Source organism: Rattus norvegicus, chromosome 11 (genome assembly GCF_036323735.1).
Source record: "Rattus norvegicus strain BN/NHsdMcwi chromosome 11, GRCr8, whole genome shotgun sequence".
Taxonomy (NCBI): Eukaryota; Metazoa; Chordata; class Mammalia; order Rodentia; family Muridae; genus Rattus; species Rattus norvegicus.
The window spans coordinates 46,603,237-46,621,574 of NC_086029.1; the positions used below are offsets into that span (position 1 = coordinate 46,603,237).

An 18,338-nucleotide genomic window follows, 5' to 3' on the forward strand; every position below is an offset into this window, starting at 1 on the left:
TCTGGTGGACTTCCCGCCAGAGGTGGCAGCAAGACTCCAGACATTGACACACCAGGACACCAGGGGCCTTAGATGCCTTGGGTCAGTATTGGGGGACACATAGTTCCTACGGGGTGTGTACCATGAGACCTTCCTGAGTTCCAGGAACTTCTCTGTTCCTATAGATCCAGAGGCTCCCGTACTTCCACCCTAACCAGGAAACTACAGAAAGTCTCCTGCATCAGTCCCTCTGGTTCTTCATAGGACACCTCAGGAAGACTGGATCTGCATGAGCTGTCACTGGATTCCCTGGTTTCAGTGTGCGTGTGGTCACTTCTGCTTGTCTTTGTTAGGAGGTAGCTTCCGGAGTCCAGCCATCTCAGGAACAACATCCACCTTGAGGCAGGGACAAAACTGAGCTCATGTCCCTAGGCCCCGAAACCCGACTCCTGTCCTGCTTCTTCAGATGTTTTGTGTTTGTCTTTTAACCAGTAGAGGACCGAGAGAGGGAAATTGCCTTCATCCTGTTATCTCACCGAGGCACACATGTCATAAACGTACTCCCCGTCTTGATTAATTGGCTGTGCAATGCTCATCCCTCCTTTTCTCCTTTATCACTAGAGATTTGAGGTCAGAGTTCAGGAGGGGCCTGGATACAAAAGCTGCCCAAGGACCCCAAAACCTGGTGACCTGGATACAGCCTGGACTTCCTCGTTTAATGCCTTGTGTTGAGAGATAGAGTTTTAAATTAGCCCAAAACTCAGCAACAGGACCTGACTCAGGAAGACAGATTGTTAAAAATACAAGAGAACAGGGTTGGGGATTTAGCTCAGTGGTAGAGCGCTTGCTTAGGAAGCGCAAGGCCCTGGGTTCGGTCCCCAGCTCCAAAAAAAAGAACCAAAAAAAAAAAAAAAATACAAGAGAACTACTTTGCTTATCACCCGGTGTGAGTAACTGTTCTTTGTTCTGCCCCAGTGGTGTTTATTTAAGCCCCTACTAGTGCTTTCTAGCCATTGCGTCCTACAGAGAGCATTCCAGGAAACCCAAGCCTAACCAGAGGTGTTTCAAATGAAGATGCTTTATCAATTCTGACAAACTTTTAAAAATAATGAGAACCTGAAGACCCAACCCTTCTCCTGATTTAGTAGCTCTGTTCCAGGAACCAGGGGACCATAAAACCTTCTGGCGTCCCCTTATCTCCTAGAGCCATAAACCAATCCTATAACTTGCGTGCATTCCCCTTTGACATCCCCATCCCCTGGGGCTCACAGCCTCTGCCTTTAAATGCTCTTTCTCCCAGCCTCTCGGGGTCAAACTCCACTGCCCCTGCGTGGGATGTGAGTCTCGACCCCAGTGCACTGGTTCCTATCGATAAACCTCATGTGATTACAGCAAGGATGGTCTTGTGTGAGTTCTTGGGGGGGTCGCATCATCCCGAGACTTGAGTGAGGGTCTCCCCGCTCTGGGAAATCTTTCAGTGTCAAAATGAGATTGGTCAATACAGCAGCCACCCCTACTCTCCCTCACTTTGTGGTCCCATCCTTTAAAGACATTGTACAGGCTCCCATTGGGGGCAGTTCCAGATCCTGAACTGACTGCCTCCCTGCGCGCACGCTGAGAATAAAGCTTTCATTTCAAGCTTCTGTCTCTGAAGAGAGTTTTCTCAGCTTCCACCCCAAACCCAAGTCTTCACTGTCACTTGTCTTTATGTCTCTGCATTCTCTCAGTTCTGTTTGTTGATCTAAAATGGAGCGAGCAATGCCCAGATACTGCTGAGGTGCTGAATCACTTCTGGGAGGGGTTGGTGAACTACTGTGGCTATACTGAGCACTGGCTTTCTCTTGGCAAAACACACCTTCCTGGCTCAAGACCCATAGCCTCTTGTTAGGGACCAAATCCTTTTGGCTTGACCAGAGAAACCTAAAACCTTCACCTGCTTTCTCAGCCCTGTGAGAGGAAATTGACATTCCTCTCTGTATGCCTGTCTTAGCCCATGGCCACACCCAGGGATGAGGACAAAACGCCACCTGCCCTGCTGGGGGCGGGGTGGGGGGTAGTTTTCTTCCTCAGGTGCCCTCCTCCCTCCATACCTCCAGGGAGGCTCTGGCTATGGTGGCTCCAGGAGGTATTTCCCTGGAACAGCCTCCATTATCCTCTCAAGGGAGGCACCTCTGGCGGGTCCAAGGCCTGGAGGTTCCTACTTTCCACTTTTATTGAGTTATGTCTTCCTTTCGACCAATGATTCGTGATTTACAATAACTGTGACTCCGTAGAACGGTGATTCTCAGCATTTCCTAAAGCTGCAACCCTTTAACAGAGGTCCTCACATCCTGGTCACCCCCGACCCTAAGATTACCTTGTCGCTACTTTCTAACTGTAACTTTGCTACCGTTATAACTGTGATGTAAACATCTGTGTTTTCTTTTTTTTTAATAAAGATTCATTCATTTATTATATATAAGTACACTGTAGCTGTCTTCAGACACACCAGAAGAGGGCATCGGATCTCTTTACAGATGGTTGTGAGCCACCATGTGGTTGCTGGGAATTTAACTCAGGACCTCTGGAAGAGTAGTCGGATGCTCTTAACCGCTGAGCCATCTCTCCAGCCCAACATCTGTGTTTTCTGATGATTTTTGGTGACTCCTGTAAAAACATCTGTTCCACTCCTTGAAGGTTTGCAACCCACAGGTTAAGAACCACTGCTGTAGAAGAAAAACAGACCAAAAGATTGACCCAAACACTAGCGGCAGCGCTCAGAGAGGAAGCAAGAAAAGAGCTCCCCCTCTTTTGCCTTCTTGCTCTACCTCTGTCCTCTCCCTTCTGCTCCACCTCCTCTCCCCATTCCCCACCCCCTCTTTCCAGTGCTCATGGCTGTCTCTACTCTCTCTCTCTCTGTCTCTCTGCCTTTCTGTCTCTACTATCCTCTTAATGCCCCTCCCCATGTCCTTATTAAACTCTATTCTCTACTATACTGTCCTTGTTTGTCCTGTGGCTGGTCCCTCAGGGGTAAGGGATGCTTCAGCATGGGCCCACAGAGGCTCCCCTTTCCCCCACACCTGGCTACACACTACACATCTACCAGAGATATTCCTTCTCTCTCCTTATCTTTCATAAAACACAACAAGAAGTACTGTTCACCCCAATGTCTACTTGAACCGAAGCCAGTACAACTGGCCTCCATAGTGAGTGCAGTGGGCTCTCTGGGCACTCTATCACTGAGAGAATAGAGGGTTCTTTGGGGCCTGGCTGGGACCTTAATAAGGGATAGTGAGGTTCTTTCTGAAGCTGATAGCGTGAGCTTGGTAGACTCCAGGACCCCTCACTCATAAGCACTGAGGTTTGGGCCCTGGGACAAGTCCTGACTGGGATTCCTGGGCGGGGAAGTTTCCCTGATTCACTATCCTTCCTGACGTCCAGCCCTGGAGTAATTTGATCCGCAGGCTTTTTAGATCCTTGCCTCTCAGAATGTAGACCAATTTCATTAAGCCAAAATTCAGGAAAAGGAAACTTCTGAGAAACGAAACTGCTGGAGAGCAGGCAGACAGCCACAGAACTCTCCATCCTCTACCTTTCACTGCAGCTTTTGCTCCACACCATGAACCACACTTCTCAAGCCTTCATTACCGCTGCCACTGGGGGACTACCCCCAAACTATGAAAGAATCGAAGAAGAATATGAGGTGGCCGAACTGGGGGCACCCCACAGATCAGCTTCTGTCAGAACTACCGTGTTCAACGTGCCCAGAGAGGTCTCTGTGCCTGACCATGTGGTCTGGTCCCTGTTCAATACGCTCTTCATGAACTTCTGCTGCTTGGGCTTCACTGCTTATGCCTACTCTGTGAAGTGTAGGGATCGGCAGATGGCGGGTGATGTGACTGGAGCCCAGGCCTACGCATCCACTGCCAAATGCCTGAACATCAGCTCCCTGGTCCTCAGCATCCTCATGGTCGTTACCACTATGGTTGCTGTTGCCATCATTGCTCTTAACACTCATTGTCTTCAGACTGGATAGAGGATTCTGGCTTCTGACCCTGACGTGCCCCACCATCCACAGCTGCATCCCTCCTTACCCCTCTGCCCCTCCCTACACGCAGGTGTAACACTCATCTGTCCATCCACAATGGATTCAAGAAAACACACTTGATAGCCACCAGAAGAAGAAGAAGAAGAAGAAGAAGAAGAAGAAGAAGAAGAAGAAGAAGAAGAAGAAGAAGAAGAAGAAGAAGAAGAAGAAGAAACAAACAAACAAATGAGCTCCCAGGGGGAACGTCTGAGACATCGGGAGGGGAACAGACTAGCGAAGGACCAATGTGCTTACTGTAAACAAAAAGAACACTGGAAAAATAATTTCCCCAGACCAAAAGAGTGAAGAAGGATGCCTTGTCCTACATTGGGTCAGAAACTAGTAGGGTCAGGGCTCCATCCCACTGAGCACCCAGGAGCCCAAGCTAACAATAGTGAAGGTAGGAGGCAAGTCTGTTAAATTCCTGGTCAGTTGTCCCTATCCCTAGTTGGAAAAGTCCAGGCACTGGAACCTGCAAGAGGCCAGTGGATCACCTATCCGAAAGACTTGATTCTGTTTCTGCCAGTTGGCCTGCTTGGGTTTTGGGCAGTCGCTGCTGTAGCCATGCTAACAAGAAGCTGACAACTGACTTTGGGCCAGGAACTGTTCCTAACACCCCACACTCTGTAGTATTTGTTAGTTTTCACAGTACCTTCCCTGGATAGGTGGAAGCCTATCCTATTGTGCTTTGAATAGGTTTGGCTCCCCATAGACTCTTGTGTTTGAATGGTTGGCCCACAGGGAATGACACTTAGGCGGCATGCCCTTGTTGGAATAGAAGTGACCTTGTTGGAGGAAGTGTGTCACTGTGAGGGTGGGCTTTGAGGACTCCTAGTGATTAAGCTCTGCTGCCCAGTGCAGAAGAGACTCAGTTTCTTCATCCTGGCTGCCCTCAGATCAAGATGAAGAACTCTTGGCTCCTTCGGCACCCAGTCTGCCTGCAGGATGCCATCATGCTTCCCGCCATGATGATAACCGACTGAATCTCTGAAACTGTAAGCCAGCCCTGTTTAAATGTCTGCCTTTATAAGTATTGCCTTGGTCATGTGTCTGTTCACAGCAACGAGACCCTGACTGTTATGCCCAGATCACAAGGTCCCCACAGACCACCAGAGACCACCAGGAGTCCAACTCGTATGCAAAAGCAAAGACCCTTTATGCAAGCTCGAGCCTGGACCCTCCAACCTCTCCACCACAGTGGAAGGTGTGGAGAGTGCTGAGCTGGTACAAGCCTTGCCTATTTATCATGGTAGCAAGGAGAGGGACTTTCCAGCTTGGCAGTTACATAATTGATTGAAGTTTGCTTGGCACACTTCTTTTTTTTTTTTTTTTTTTTCCGGAGCTGGGGACCGAACCCAGGGCATTGCGCTTCCTAGGCAAGCGCTCTACCACTGAGCTAAATCCTCAACCCCTGCTTGGCACACTTCTGTTGGCTATTAGTGATTGGTTTGAACAATGGTTGCTAGCCTAATCAATCTACTTTAGACATTAGGTACTTTCCCCTTAAGAACTGATTGGTTGGGGTTGGGGATTTAGCTCAGTGGTAGAGCACTTGCCTAGCAAGCGCAAGGCCCTGGGTTCGGTCCCCAGCTCTGAAAAAAAGAATTAAAAAAAAAAAAAAAAAGAACTGATTGGATGTTGCTAGGGATGGAGTGGCTGCTTGCCCAGGGGAATCATGGTTGTTACCAGGGTGACAAGAAGTTACTGGAACAAGTTGGGGTCTTTCCAGTAGCTGAGTTCACTCAGAGGGCAAGTTAATCATAACATGGAGTCTGAAAGCAAAATGGAGTTTGTGATGTTAAGGTGGGCCCTTCACTGACTAAGACAACTATTCAGATACAGTCTCAATGGTCACCAAGACAGTCCTCTAAGGGTTAATTCCTAGACTTGGATTGCTGTCTGAGCCTGCCCACTGGGGAGCTTGCATGGGTAAGGTGGATCCTGATGCACAATCTGGAGCCAGCATGGAAAGGTCTACACCCTGTGCTCACCACTGCTCCCACGGTGTGAAGGTTGCCAGAGTCTCCCCAGGAATTCACCACACCTAGCTGAAGGAGGCTATAGAAGACAATGAACGGTGGATCATTGCGAAAGTAATTTCTATGCTCCTGTAGAAACTGTCCTCTCTGAGGCTTACTGCCTGTGTCTGCTAATCTAGAACTAGGCCTGGAAGCTTCTAGTCTCCATACAATCTTATCTAGGTCTAGGACGTTTTCAGCCTCTGAGACTTACTGCTGAAAGAGCTCACCTTTTCTTGTTCTTTCTGAACTCTGGCTGGCTGGTTCAACTCAGCTGTTCTGACTCAAACTCCTCTCCAGGCTGACTGACTCAATCTGGCTTCTCTCTTGGCTTCTGGATTGCTGTGCTTGGCCTCAGACTAAGTCTAGTCACTTTTTTTTTTTTTTTGGTTCTTTTTTTCGGAGCTGGGGACCGAACCCAGGGCCTTGCGCTTCCTAGGCAAGCGCTCTACCACTGAGCTAAATCCCCAACCCCCAGACTAAGTCTAGCAATCTGTTCTAATCTTCTGGCTCCTTCTCATTCTCTGAAACATTTTGTCTTTATCTGTATCTAGCATGTTCTCTCTTCAATCCGTCTCTGCAAAACTCTCCCAGCAACACCACCTCCTCCTCCCTCTCAACTACTGCACTGCTCTCCACGAACTCTACTGTATTCCTGGACTGAACTCTCTTCTCCTGTGCTGTCTGTCTCTCCCTTAAGTAGCTTCTCTTTCTCTCTTCTCCTAAGAGCATATCCTATTCTGTCAAATCTTTCTCTGATTTGTCACTTTGCCTGCCACTCAATTAGACATTACTTTCAAACATGGGTGCTTCCTTCTACAAACTAACTTAACCTTCATTGATTGGGATTAAAAGTGTGCGCTAGGTTGGGGATTTGGCTCAGTGGTAGAGCGCTTGCCTACCAACCGCAAGGCCCTGAGTTCGGTCCCCAGCTCCGAAAAAAAAAAAGATAAAAAAAAAAAAAGTGTGCACTAAGGGTGTGTCTGCATTCCAGCCACAGGGATTAAAGGTGTGCGCCAAGGCTGAGCCACCCACAATCAGAAACAACTTTTTCAGTAAGTAACACAATCAAATATCTTGCAACAGATGTAATCTAGGCTCACGATCAGGTTCTCTGACCCCTGGAGAGAAGACTGATATGGGCCCTATAATCATGGTTGCCCTATTTTGTCTTCTGGTCTTCCTATGGGAAAGGACCAAAGCCCCCATGAGCAGGACTCTGGGTATGAGAATTAAGACCAGGCTCCAGAGCTCATGGCCAGACTATCCACTTAGACCCACCTTCCAGGTAGCTCTCTGTAAAATATTACATTCAGGGGGCTGGGGATTTAGCTCAGTGGTAGAGCGCTTACCTAGGAAGCGCAAGGCCCCGGGTTCGGTCCCCAGCTCCGAAAAAAAGAACCAAAAAAAAAAAAAATATTACATTCAGAGGTTATGGGGGTGGACTGCTCACTGTTCTCAGGGAGGAGCATGGCTCTGGGGCTGCAGGCCTACCAACGAAGAGATGGAGCATCCTCTATGCAGCACTATACCAGCCCAGCTGATGGCTCCCGAGCTGCCAGGAAGCAGGCAGACACCATCGGCGATGAGCAGGTTGTAAAACCAACTCTTCCTGGGAGCACACGGACCCCTTTATAGTCCCAGAAAACAATGACCTAAGGTCATTTGACCGATGGGCCCAAAGTGACCCATCTTGGTACCCCCTGAATAGGACCCCCGCTAAAGTGTCAAGCTCCCAAACTCCAGTTTCCTCAGGAATTCCCTTAATAACCTTAGAGAGGTCCAGGAGTCAGCAGAAGCCAGTTCCTCTGTGTCCAGGATGACAGAAAGAGGTTATCAGTTCCTTAGCCATTCTGAAGCAGAGGTCAGCGCTGCTGGCTCTGCCTAGACTCCAAGGCCCCAGAGTATGTTGGGATTGAAACCAAGCAAACAGTAAGGCCCTGTTGCAAGCCTCTCAACCGAGAGATCAACCATGTGAGTTCCCAGGACTAACCTTGCAATGCAATCACATACATTGTGGTCTTAGGGTTCAGATTACAGTGCACCCTCATTCCTCTCTACAAGGGCAAGTGCAGATGGGCGCTTACAAACCATCCCGTGCCTCTGTTCGTGTGCATAGGACAGGGCCCAGGTCAGCCAGTGTCCACCCATTCTTTTACAAGGTGCAATGGACCTCACTCAATTCCTTAAGGCATTCTTGTTACGTGCATATGTATAACCATGCTCAAGCATCGGTAAATAACACAGATCTCATGCTAGCTGCAGCAGTTAATGTCATCAACTTGACCATATCAGGAATCAACTAAAACCCAAGCAACTGGGCACACCTGTAAGGATTTCCACGATTGGATTCCTAGAGGTGGGAAGACCCACCCTAGATCTGGGCCCCACCTTCTTGGGGCAGCCTACATTAACGGACACAGATATAAGCTTTTGCTTTTTGTCTGTTTGCCCCCACTCTCCCTGGCACATTTAGCTATCCTGCCACCGAGGCGGTCCTTCAGTGTTACTAGAACTTACTTCTTTGTGATTCCAGTGTAGACTGCAGATCAGCGAAGACAGCCACCCAGCTTCACAGACAGAACTACGTGGAGCACAGGCTGTGAACCACTCTATGAAACTCCCTTTTGACAAACAGAGATTGGTCCTCTCAATTCTGTTCCCCTTATAGGACCCCAACTACTACTACTACTACTACTACTACTACTACTACTACTACTACTACTACTTATTATTATTATTATTATTATTATTAAGTTTGATATTTCATTATAGTAGATAGAAAACCTAATTTTTAGCAAAATATACAAGCTTAGAAAGATGATTTCATTTGTCAGAGGCAGTTAGATATGTGCAGTAGAGATGCAGTTTGGGTGTGTCCCTAAAAGCCTCCATAGATAAGAACTCCATAGATAAGAATGAAAAGAACCTGCCTATCTTAAGACAAATTCCTCGGAGGAGTCTTGTGGTCTTTACTCTATGACCCCAGGCAAAGTCAGCTGGGTGGTCTTGAGCTACCCCTCTGTGAAGGTGAAATGGTTCAGCCCCTGCTGACTTGGCTTGGAGCCCCCACTGTGATGGTGACACAGTTCAGCCTGCCAAGGGGAGGAGCTAGAGACATCTTTGTAGCAATTGGACCTTTGAGCGCTCTCTCCTTTGGCTTGGAAGGAATTCCGGGTAAGAGATAGTTTTCTCTCTGGGCTAGCATGCTGGCAGGATACAGATTAGTATTCTAGAAAATTGCTAGGGAGCCCTCTTGAGTTTAGAGAAGCTCAAGAGAAAGGTAGATTAGTTCTGTTTAACACAGAAAGAGATTTCTAAAGAGCTAGCAGGTGAGTTGTAGGGTCAGCCTTGCAAATAGATAGTTTGTATATAGTTAAGACAATAAAGTTACCTTCATAAACTAGCAGGGTTTTACCTCAGCTCATGCCTCCTGTGTCTTTACGTGTATAAATGTTAGTTAAATATAAATGATAAAAACCATATGTGACTAATATCCCATGAGTTCAAACCACCTGTGAGCCATCTCCGGGGCTGAGTGACAGCAACCACTTCAAGAACTGCTCAATCGAGGATGGCTCAGAGGTTACAGTGCTTGCCACAGAAGCCGGACGGTCTTCCGAAGCAGACAGAGAACCGAAGCCTGAAGGTTGTCCTCTGATCTGCACATGTGATTTGTGGCATATACATGTCTGCATTCACACATATCCCTCACCCGCAGTAATACGTTTAATTGATTTTAAAGATTTAAAAGAGACTTCAGGACAGGTGAAAGGCCACGGTTCCTAATCTGAGGACTAAGGACCCAGCAGGGCAGCCACGTCTGGCAATGGTTGTTGCATTTGTGTGTGCTCAAGAATCACCTGGGAGTGAATGAAGGTTTAAAACACACAGTGCCCCATCTTCGGGAAGTTTGAATTGGGCAAAATGACCGTCAAGTTACAGAATTTCTGGCTGTCACTTTAAGAGGCCCTTAAGCTGCTGGCCTCAAAAAAATCAGGCCACATCTCCCTTTAAGACAGAAACTTGTTAAAGGACTGCGATCTTCCATCTTTCTCAAAAGACGAGAGCCTCCCTCCCTCTGTAGCTGAGAATAAAGTCTAGTCTCTTCTGGGCATAGTACATAGGCTAGGTCCCTCTGCACTCCCCTACACACCTGTAAGAGACATTTCCTTTATGTTTTGGAACTGAAGGGAGCATCCCTCTCTTGTGACCCCATCACGGCTGCCTGTGGTTTTAAACTGTCAGCTTTTCTAGTGTTAGCCATGGCCTGTAGGCATATATTCTTCTCTACCTACTTTAATAAGGGTCCAACCTCCCCTCTAGCCCACCACCCACCAGAGGTAGTGGCAAAGAAACGTTATTAGGCTACAGGGGAAGGGGACCTATTTAGAAATAGTTCTTTGAGGAGATTCCAATCTTCATTGTTCTGAGTCCAGTCCGCTAGCAAACACCAAACACGAATCAGCAGCTGTAGTCCAATCCACTCGGCAGACACCACACAGGAATCAGAAAGGGCTGTTCAGTCCAGAAGAAATCACAAGGCTCACCAGCTGCCGAGGAAGCAGCGAGAAGCCACAGGAGCCTCCTGAGTTCTTTGGCCGCCTTCTATGAAGTCACCACAAGTGAAGCTCAGAGGTTGCAATGTAAGGCGAAGCAGTACATGTGTGTTGTCAGCAAAGGCTATGGAGGTGGAGCAAGGCAAGACCAGTGCTTGAGCTCCCACTGTCTGTGGGGTCGTATTTATATTCTTTCTAAACCTCACATGTTCTTTCATGTTTCTTCTTCAGCAAAATATCCTTTCCCCTGTGTCTGCTTCAGCAAAACATCCTTTGACATAACTGACTTTCCAAAGACACCAGAAGTTTCCACTTCTACGGTCACACCATTTTTGTTATCGGGAGCCTTCTAGACATGACTGCTCAGACATGGTTTATAGCCAATTAGTCTTTATTCTAGCTGTCTGGGACTACACTCAGGTACTCGGGTATCCTGAGTGTGGCACTGAGTGTCCAGAGCATGGGGCTCTTGAAGGCAGAACCTGCTCCCCGGAATCTCACGTGGCAGCTGTAGGGGGCGCTTCACAGAAGCAGTTTTACGGAAGCTAAGTTAGCTAGGTCACCCCCAACCTTGGGTTCCTAGAATAAAGTTGGACGGCTTTCCATGGCATTCTCCATCAAGGAGATGAAATTCTAGTTAACCCGAGACAGTCTCAGCAAGAACACAACATGAAGGAACTCTGCGCTGTCTGCCCTGTCGAATTTTGTGAAGCTCCTCCATTCAGTTAGTTCCTAGAGCTAAACTGACTTAGTTCCCAGAAGCGATGTTCTCTAGATTCTTTCCCACCTCGCCCTTCAGATTCCCAGTAATGGCCAACGAGAATTGTTTGTCTTCCCTAGCTCCTCTTAACCATGCTAACCAAGGGACAAAGGGAGATTTCCTGTCCCCTCCCTCTTCTGCTCTAGAATGCCAGTGTGTTTGGAGGATGGCAGGCTCTGTCTCTTGAACTGGACATCTGCAACCTTTTCCTAAACAAAGCCTGTGCTGCCAAAGAGCCACCCATCCCTTTGTCTTACTTGCTGATCTCAAAATAAGCTCTTCTGAAGGGTAACTTCCTTCCTACTGAACTTACATCATCCCTGTGGAGCAGGGACATCTGTAGGGTGCCCTGGACCACTCTAGAGGAAACACTGGTTTTCAGAGCAGCACACTGGGTAGGGACGGCTCAGTGGAAAGGAGGCAGAAGCCAGTGAGGCAGAGTAAAGCTTGGCTGCTGATCTTTTTGCAGAAGGATTTCCTTCCCAGAGTCTCACAGTCTAAATGACAACATGGGTCTATGAACTGTGGGGGAAAGGAAATAGGCTACACATCTAGTATATCGCTTTAAGTTATATACCCTGAAGAGCTGGAGGCCAAGCAAATGCACACATACCTCTAACTGAAGCATTCAAAGCCGAGTCAAGAGGATTGACGGTTGAGAGCTATCCTTGGCTACATAATGCAATATGATCTTAAAAAGACCAAACAAAGCTAGCCTTGGCTACAAAACAAGGTCTCAAAGACACTTGTATACCCACATTTATTCAGGAGAAGACATTCACCAGCCAACCTAAATCGGGTTATATAACATGAGGAATATTTGCTGAATATGTGGGACCCGCGCTTGCAAAAGGATGTTAAAATATGGCCCCTTCCCACTCCCTGCTGATCTTGGGAGACGGCAGCAGACATAAAGGTAGAAGGGTAACAGTGAGACTCAGATGCAAATTATCACATAATGGACGGGACTTTGCAGTGACATATGGGCTGACTCACCCCTGCAGTTGACTGTGTTGCAGTAAATCTACGACCCAAGTAAGTTCGTGCAAGGAAAACTCAACTCAATTAATATGAATACAAGCTGCATGTCTAGATTGGGCAGATCTACCACTGCATTACTGTATTTCCCAGCTAGAGATCTCTTATAATTTGTGGTTTCTCCACACGCCGTGCTTCTGTTCCATTTTCCTTCCACCTCCTCTTCTTCTGTCTTCCTTTCCTCCCCCGACCCCTCTCTCTCTAAATCTTTCAGCTCTACCTTCTCCTTCCACTGCCCGATCTCACTGGCTCTAGCCTTCATTTTACAAGTTAAAATGGGGGGGAAGGTTGGCATGAAGTCACCTGAATACGTGATTCACTCCTCCTCGGCCAAGGCAGCCCCTCTTGGGGAAGCAGAATTAGCATCAAAATACAAACAGCACCTGGGCAATCCACAACATAACTGCTTAGGCACGTTTCTGCTTAAAACAAGCTGAATAAACTCATTTAGAAGAATCCTTACTTTTGTTCCCAGGAAATATAGGTTTTCCTTTTATGGTTTCATAGACAATTAGTGTCTTAGTCAGGGTTTCTTTCTTTCTTTCTTTTTTTTTTTTTTTTTTTCTTTTGGAGCTGAGGACCGAACCCAGGGCCTTGCGCTTGCTAGGCAAGCGCTCTACCACTGAGCCAAATCCCCAACCCCTTAGTCAGGGTTTCTATTCCTGCACAAACATCAGGACCAAGAAGCAAGTTGGGGAGGAAAGGGTTTATTCAGCTTACACTTCCACATTGCTGTTCATCACCAAAGAAAGTCAGGACTGGAACTCAAGCAGGTCAGGGAGCAGGAGCTGATGCAGAGGCCATGGAGGGATGTTTCTTACTGGCTTGTTTCCCCTGGCTTGCTCAGCTTGCTTTCTTATAGAACCGAAGACCACCAGCCCAGGGACGGCACCACCCACAGTGGGCTTGACCCTCCCCCTTGCATTTCCTCAAGGAAGGCTCCTTCTCTGTGATAACTCCAGCTTGGGTCAAGTTGATACACAAAACCAGACAGTACAGTTAGTGGAAGAATTTTAAGATGGTCTTAAAAGGAAGGTTGAAGAACATTTTATGAGAGTTGGAAAACAGGGCAGGCAAACTGTAATCTTGGCAGTGGCCGAGAGAAGGGGGATGGAGAAGAGAAAGACACAGTCACATAGTGAAAGATCCCCAAAGGGAGACCCTCACTCAAGTCTCGGGAAGTAGAGGACCCCAGACACACGAGAGACCAATCTTGATGCAATAAGCAGAGGCGAGGTTTATCGCGGAGCTCCAAGTTGACACGTATCCCACGCAGGAGACAGAGGAGTCCACCCTGAGTGACTGGGAGAAGGGCTATTTAAAGGAAGAAGCCACAAGCCCCAGCAGATGAGGGGACATCAAAAGGAAATACCAAAAATGTCAAAAGGGGAAACTCTCAAAGTCACAGGATTGTTCTTAAGACTCTAGGGTTTAAATCAGGGGAAAGGTCAAACCCTCATTCTCCTGAGAACAGATCTTGATTCCTGTCCTTTAGGGTAAATGTTTGTCAGAGTTGAGGAAGAATCTGCATCTGACATACATCTGGTTAGGCTTCGATCCTGGTTTCCTAGAATACTATCTGCAGGACACAATGGCTGGAACATTATCTGTAGGGCACAATGGGGCCTTGAACAAACATCACAGGGGCAGAACAGAACCCGTTACTCATTTACTCATATCCAGTGACATCCGGAGGGTCAGTGAGTCAGCACCAGTCCTCCTGCATTTTTAACTATCTGTCTTCCTGAGTCAGATCCTGTTGCTGAGTTTTGAGCTAGTTTAAAATTCTGTCTCTCAATAGTTTGAGAAAAATATTTTTGCGTGGATGTGTTAGCTACAATGCGCTGTGGCAGCGACGTCGGCAACGGTGGCAACAACGATGACGATGATGTGCACACCGGTTGTCTTTTTCTTGCGGTAACAACACGCTATGACTAACAACTTCTAAGAGAAAGCCTGTAATTAGTGGCTTACAGCTCAGAGGGTGGGTTCATGTAGAGGGCACAAGGTTCTTGTGTTCACAGTCAAGTGTCAGGGAAACCAGGGACATTAGACATGCAAGACTGTCTCGTTCAATGAAGACATGAATAACCTGTTTTCTGACAGCAGGCTGGAAGTGGATGTGGTACCCCTGAGATCTCTGTGCTCTCTGGAGGGTCAGGCCGCCACCGGCTCCTTCAGATTCTTCCACTTCTCAGTCATCCTCGCTAGACAATTATGTTGAGCACTGTTTTTCAATCAATGGAATCCGTCTTTTTTTTTTTCCAAAGATTTATTTTATGCATATGAGTATACTGTACCTGTCTTCAGACACAACCGTAGAGGGCATCAGATCAGAGATGGTTGTGAGCCACCATGTGGTTGCTGGGAACTGAACTCAAGTCCTCTGGAAGAGCAGTCAGTGCTCTAAACCACTGAGCCATCTCTCAAGCCCCAGGATCCATCTTTATGGAAGAGGTCACACATACTTTACCAAGGGTTTCAGTGAAGTCTCTGTTGTACATACACATGGGATTGAGTTAATTATCACCAGGAACCTTCCCCCTCCCCCCCCAAAAAAAACTGTGCTATGCTTAAATGGCCTAACTTCCTCGTGTCAGACTCTAGAATGTGAACACCAGTCACGGCGAGACTCCTTGTCACCTCTGACTGACTGACTCTCTGCTGGCTGCAGTGCTTGCAGAGATCCCACGAGCACAGCATCATTATGGCATGGGACATGACAGCAGACAGGACAGCAGACAGGACAGCAGACAAGACAGCAGACAGGACAGCAGGACAGCAGACATGACAGCAGACAGGACAGCAGACAGGACAGCAGACAGGACAGCAGACAAGACAGCAGACAGGACAGCAGGACAGCAGACAGGACAGCAGACAGGACAGCAGACAAGACAGCAGACAGGACAGCAGACAGGACAGCAGACAGGCAGGCATGGCACAAGCATACAGCAGAGAAATAGAGCTAACTGGGAAATGGTATAGACTTTTAAAACCTCAAGGTCCACCCCCACCCGGCTGCCCAGTGATGTACCTCCTCCAACAAGGCTACACCTCCTCATCCTTCCCAAACAGTTCCACTAACTGGATACCATTCAGATATACGATCCTAAGGGGATTCCTCTTATTCAAACCACAACTCAGTTCTTTCCTTCCACCATGTGGGCCCTGGGCTACAATGTAGGTCATTGAATTAGTTGGCAAATATCTTTACCTACTGAGCTGTCTTACCGGTCCAGTTACCTTTTGATTTGATTTAGGTCCATAGAAGCAGGCACACCCAGCGATGGAGCTGCATGACAGAAATGGGTGAGGTTTCCTGGGACTGAAGTCATAGTTGTGAGCTGCCATGTGGATGATGATAACAGAACCCTACTCTTCCAAAAGGCAGCAAATACTCTTAACTGCTGAGCCATCTCTCCAGCCCTCCTCTGCTCACCCTGACACAGCTTCTTTCAGTGTCCTCTACTTGGCTCTGTCACAGGAGGTCTTTCCACAGTGACAAGATGTTCCTTCATATCTCCTCAGGAAGGAAGATGGGATTAGGATGGGGGCATGGGCCAGGCAGAGCCAACCAATTCTTCACTAGTACATGAATATTACATCCTTAAAATGAGCAGAATTCATAGACAGAGAGATGCTCAATGGCTAAGAACATTGGCTGCTCTTCCAGCACCTGGTTCTGATCCCAGCCCCCATGGGGCAGCTCACAAGTCATCTGTAACTCCAGTTCCAGGGCATCTAACAGCTTCTCCTAGTCTCTTCAGGCACTGTACACATGCGGTGTCCAGACAGACACGCAGGCAAAACACTCACATATGCAAAATAAAGTCTCACAAAGAATTAAAAAAAAGAGTCGAATTCTGAGACATATCCTGATATTAAGTCATTACGCTAAATTTGATAAACTAGTTGTTAGGCTTGAACCTTGCTCAGCCCCTGCACCAGCTGGGAAACCCTGTCTGTCCTCCTTCCCCCAACCCTGCTGTCCAGAACCCTGCTGTCCCAGAGAAAACTCCAGGCTAGCATGTCACAGCTCTGTCTGTGAGTTGTCCACACAGGGAGTCTTTTTGACTATGTATGGACACAATCCCAGCTCCCAGCTGGCAGATTATCACCCCGCCCCCAAGACCCATAAACCCCCTTGCTTTACCCTGGATGTGTGACTTATAAAGGGGTAAAATAACCACTGTAACAACTTCACCGGCTTCTACCTGTGAGATCAGTGAACCCACCCGACAGCTGTCTCCTAACAAACCTGCCTTTATCTATTTTTAATCTGGTTTAATCTGGCCTGTATCCTCCTTGCCCAGGAAGAAAAAAAGCCTATCACTAGTCACTAAACACTATATGATCTCACTTAGATCCGGGCGGAGTTGAATGGTAGTTGTCAGGAGCTTGAAAGGGGAGAGCAGAAGATGGATGGCTACATTGACCTAACTCCTCTATGGGAACACATGGAATGCCCCTAATCTGCATTTTAAAAGGTGAAGTTTATGTGTCTTTAACCACAGTAAAACACAAAAATATCACGGGGAGGTGTGGTGATTCAAACCTATAATCCCAGGAGTTAGGAGATAGAGGTAGGGGGATCAGGAGTTCAAGGTCAATGTCAACTACAAAGCAGACCAGCCTGAGTTACAGGGGACTCCCAAAAAGAAAAACAAAGAGATTATGTGAATCTCAAGAAAATATGCGCAAGATAGACTTTCCTCAGCTGCATCTGTGGGGCGTCCTCTTCTCTGATGAGCAAGCATTTGTCCCACCCTAGGGGCCCCTTCTCCCCAAAAGATAACCAGAATCGGATGAATAGGAAGATAAGTCTGACTTGCTTGTTAATCCTGTCAACTTGACAAGATCTATAATCACCATGGGAACAAACCTCTGGACCAATCCACAGGGAAGTTTCTAGACTAAGCTATTGGAAGTGGAGTTGAGAATTTGCACAGCCTGAGCTACTTATGAAGTCGGGACTCAGAGAAATCTTTTAACAATGGGCAGCTGACACTCTCTAGGTTGACTGCACAGCTCACTAACCGGCCATCACTGCTTAACTGTCTCGACACCCTCGTTCTGCAATAGTAGACACCTATTTTGCTTATCTTGTGCCTCTTAGCACCATTACCTTGCCAAACACCATAAACATCGATGAAAGACTTTGGGCCGAAAAACACAGTCTTGAAAGCAGCCCAGAGCATCACAGATACTAACTAGCACTTCTGGGTGATTTATATCATTTGTCCAACTGTAGATAACAAAGAGGACTGCAGAATACCACAGGTCTTAATTTTACATCTTCTTAATTTAAAAGTATGTAAGTATTTGCAAGCCTACAGTTAAAATACAAAGAGAAACACAGTTGAAGTGTAGGAAAAGGAGAGGATCCCATACTGCAGTGTTTAGTACGCAGCGGATCCATAATAAAGAACACTAAATTGTTTATCAGCATAAGTTGAACTGGGTAAACATTATGCTTCTGTATTACTTGAACTTTTACAAATAATGACTTTAATAAAACCACAGTAGAAACTCTTGCAAACCTTTCAACTCTCTCTTGTACTATTTAGCATCCCTTTCTTGACTAATTTCTACATCCTACTCACTGCATTACCGGGTTCGACACACACTGAATTAACATGTCCATGGGCTACCACTACCCGGATAAAAGCTGATATTTTCAGGCAAATCCAAAACGTAATTATTTTCTTCATTTTGTCTTGAAAGGTTCCACTAATGTCATTACTAGCATCCATGGATGATACTTTTGCAGTGCGAGTCTCATCCGAGTTTGTCTAGCTTCTACCCAAACACCGTCCTTCGCGCCAATCTTCAATCTCAAAGTGCAGCTACTCGCCGCGAGTTCGCACCCGCCCCGCCCACGCATGCGCCCTACGCCTGAGGGTCCTGCGCGCGCAGCA

General features: G+C 47.2%; 1 protein-coding gene across 1 annotated transcript; it reads left to right on the forward strand.

Moving 5' to 3' along the window:
- Positions 1-3,577: 3,577 nt before the first annotated feature.
- Positions 3,578-3,994, forward strand: Ifitm7 (interferon induced transmembrane protein 7). Its single transcript, XM_221637.1, has one exon. The coding sequence runs from the start codon at positions 3,578-3,580 to the stop codon at positions 3,992-3,994; it is 417 nt and encodes a 138-aa protein (XP_221637.1).
- The last annotated feature ends 14,344 nt before the right edge of the window (positions 3,995-18,338 follow it).

What these genes read in the sequence shown, in the direction of transcription:
- Ifitm7 (XM_221637.1), top strand. Translation starts at nt 3,578, where the DNA reads ATGAACCACACTTCTCAAGCCTTCATTACCGCTGCCACTGGGGGACTA.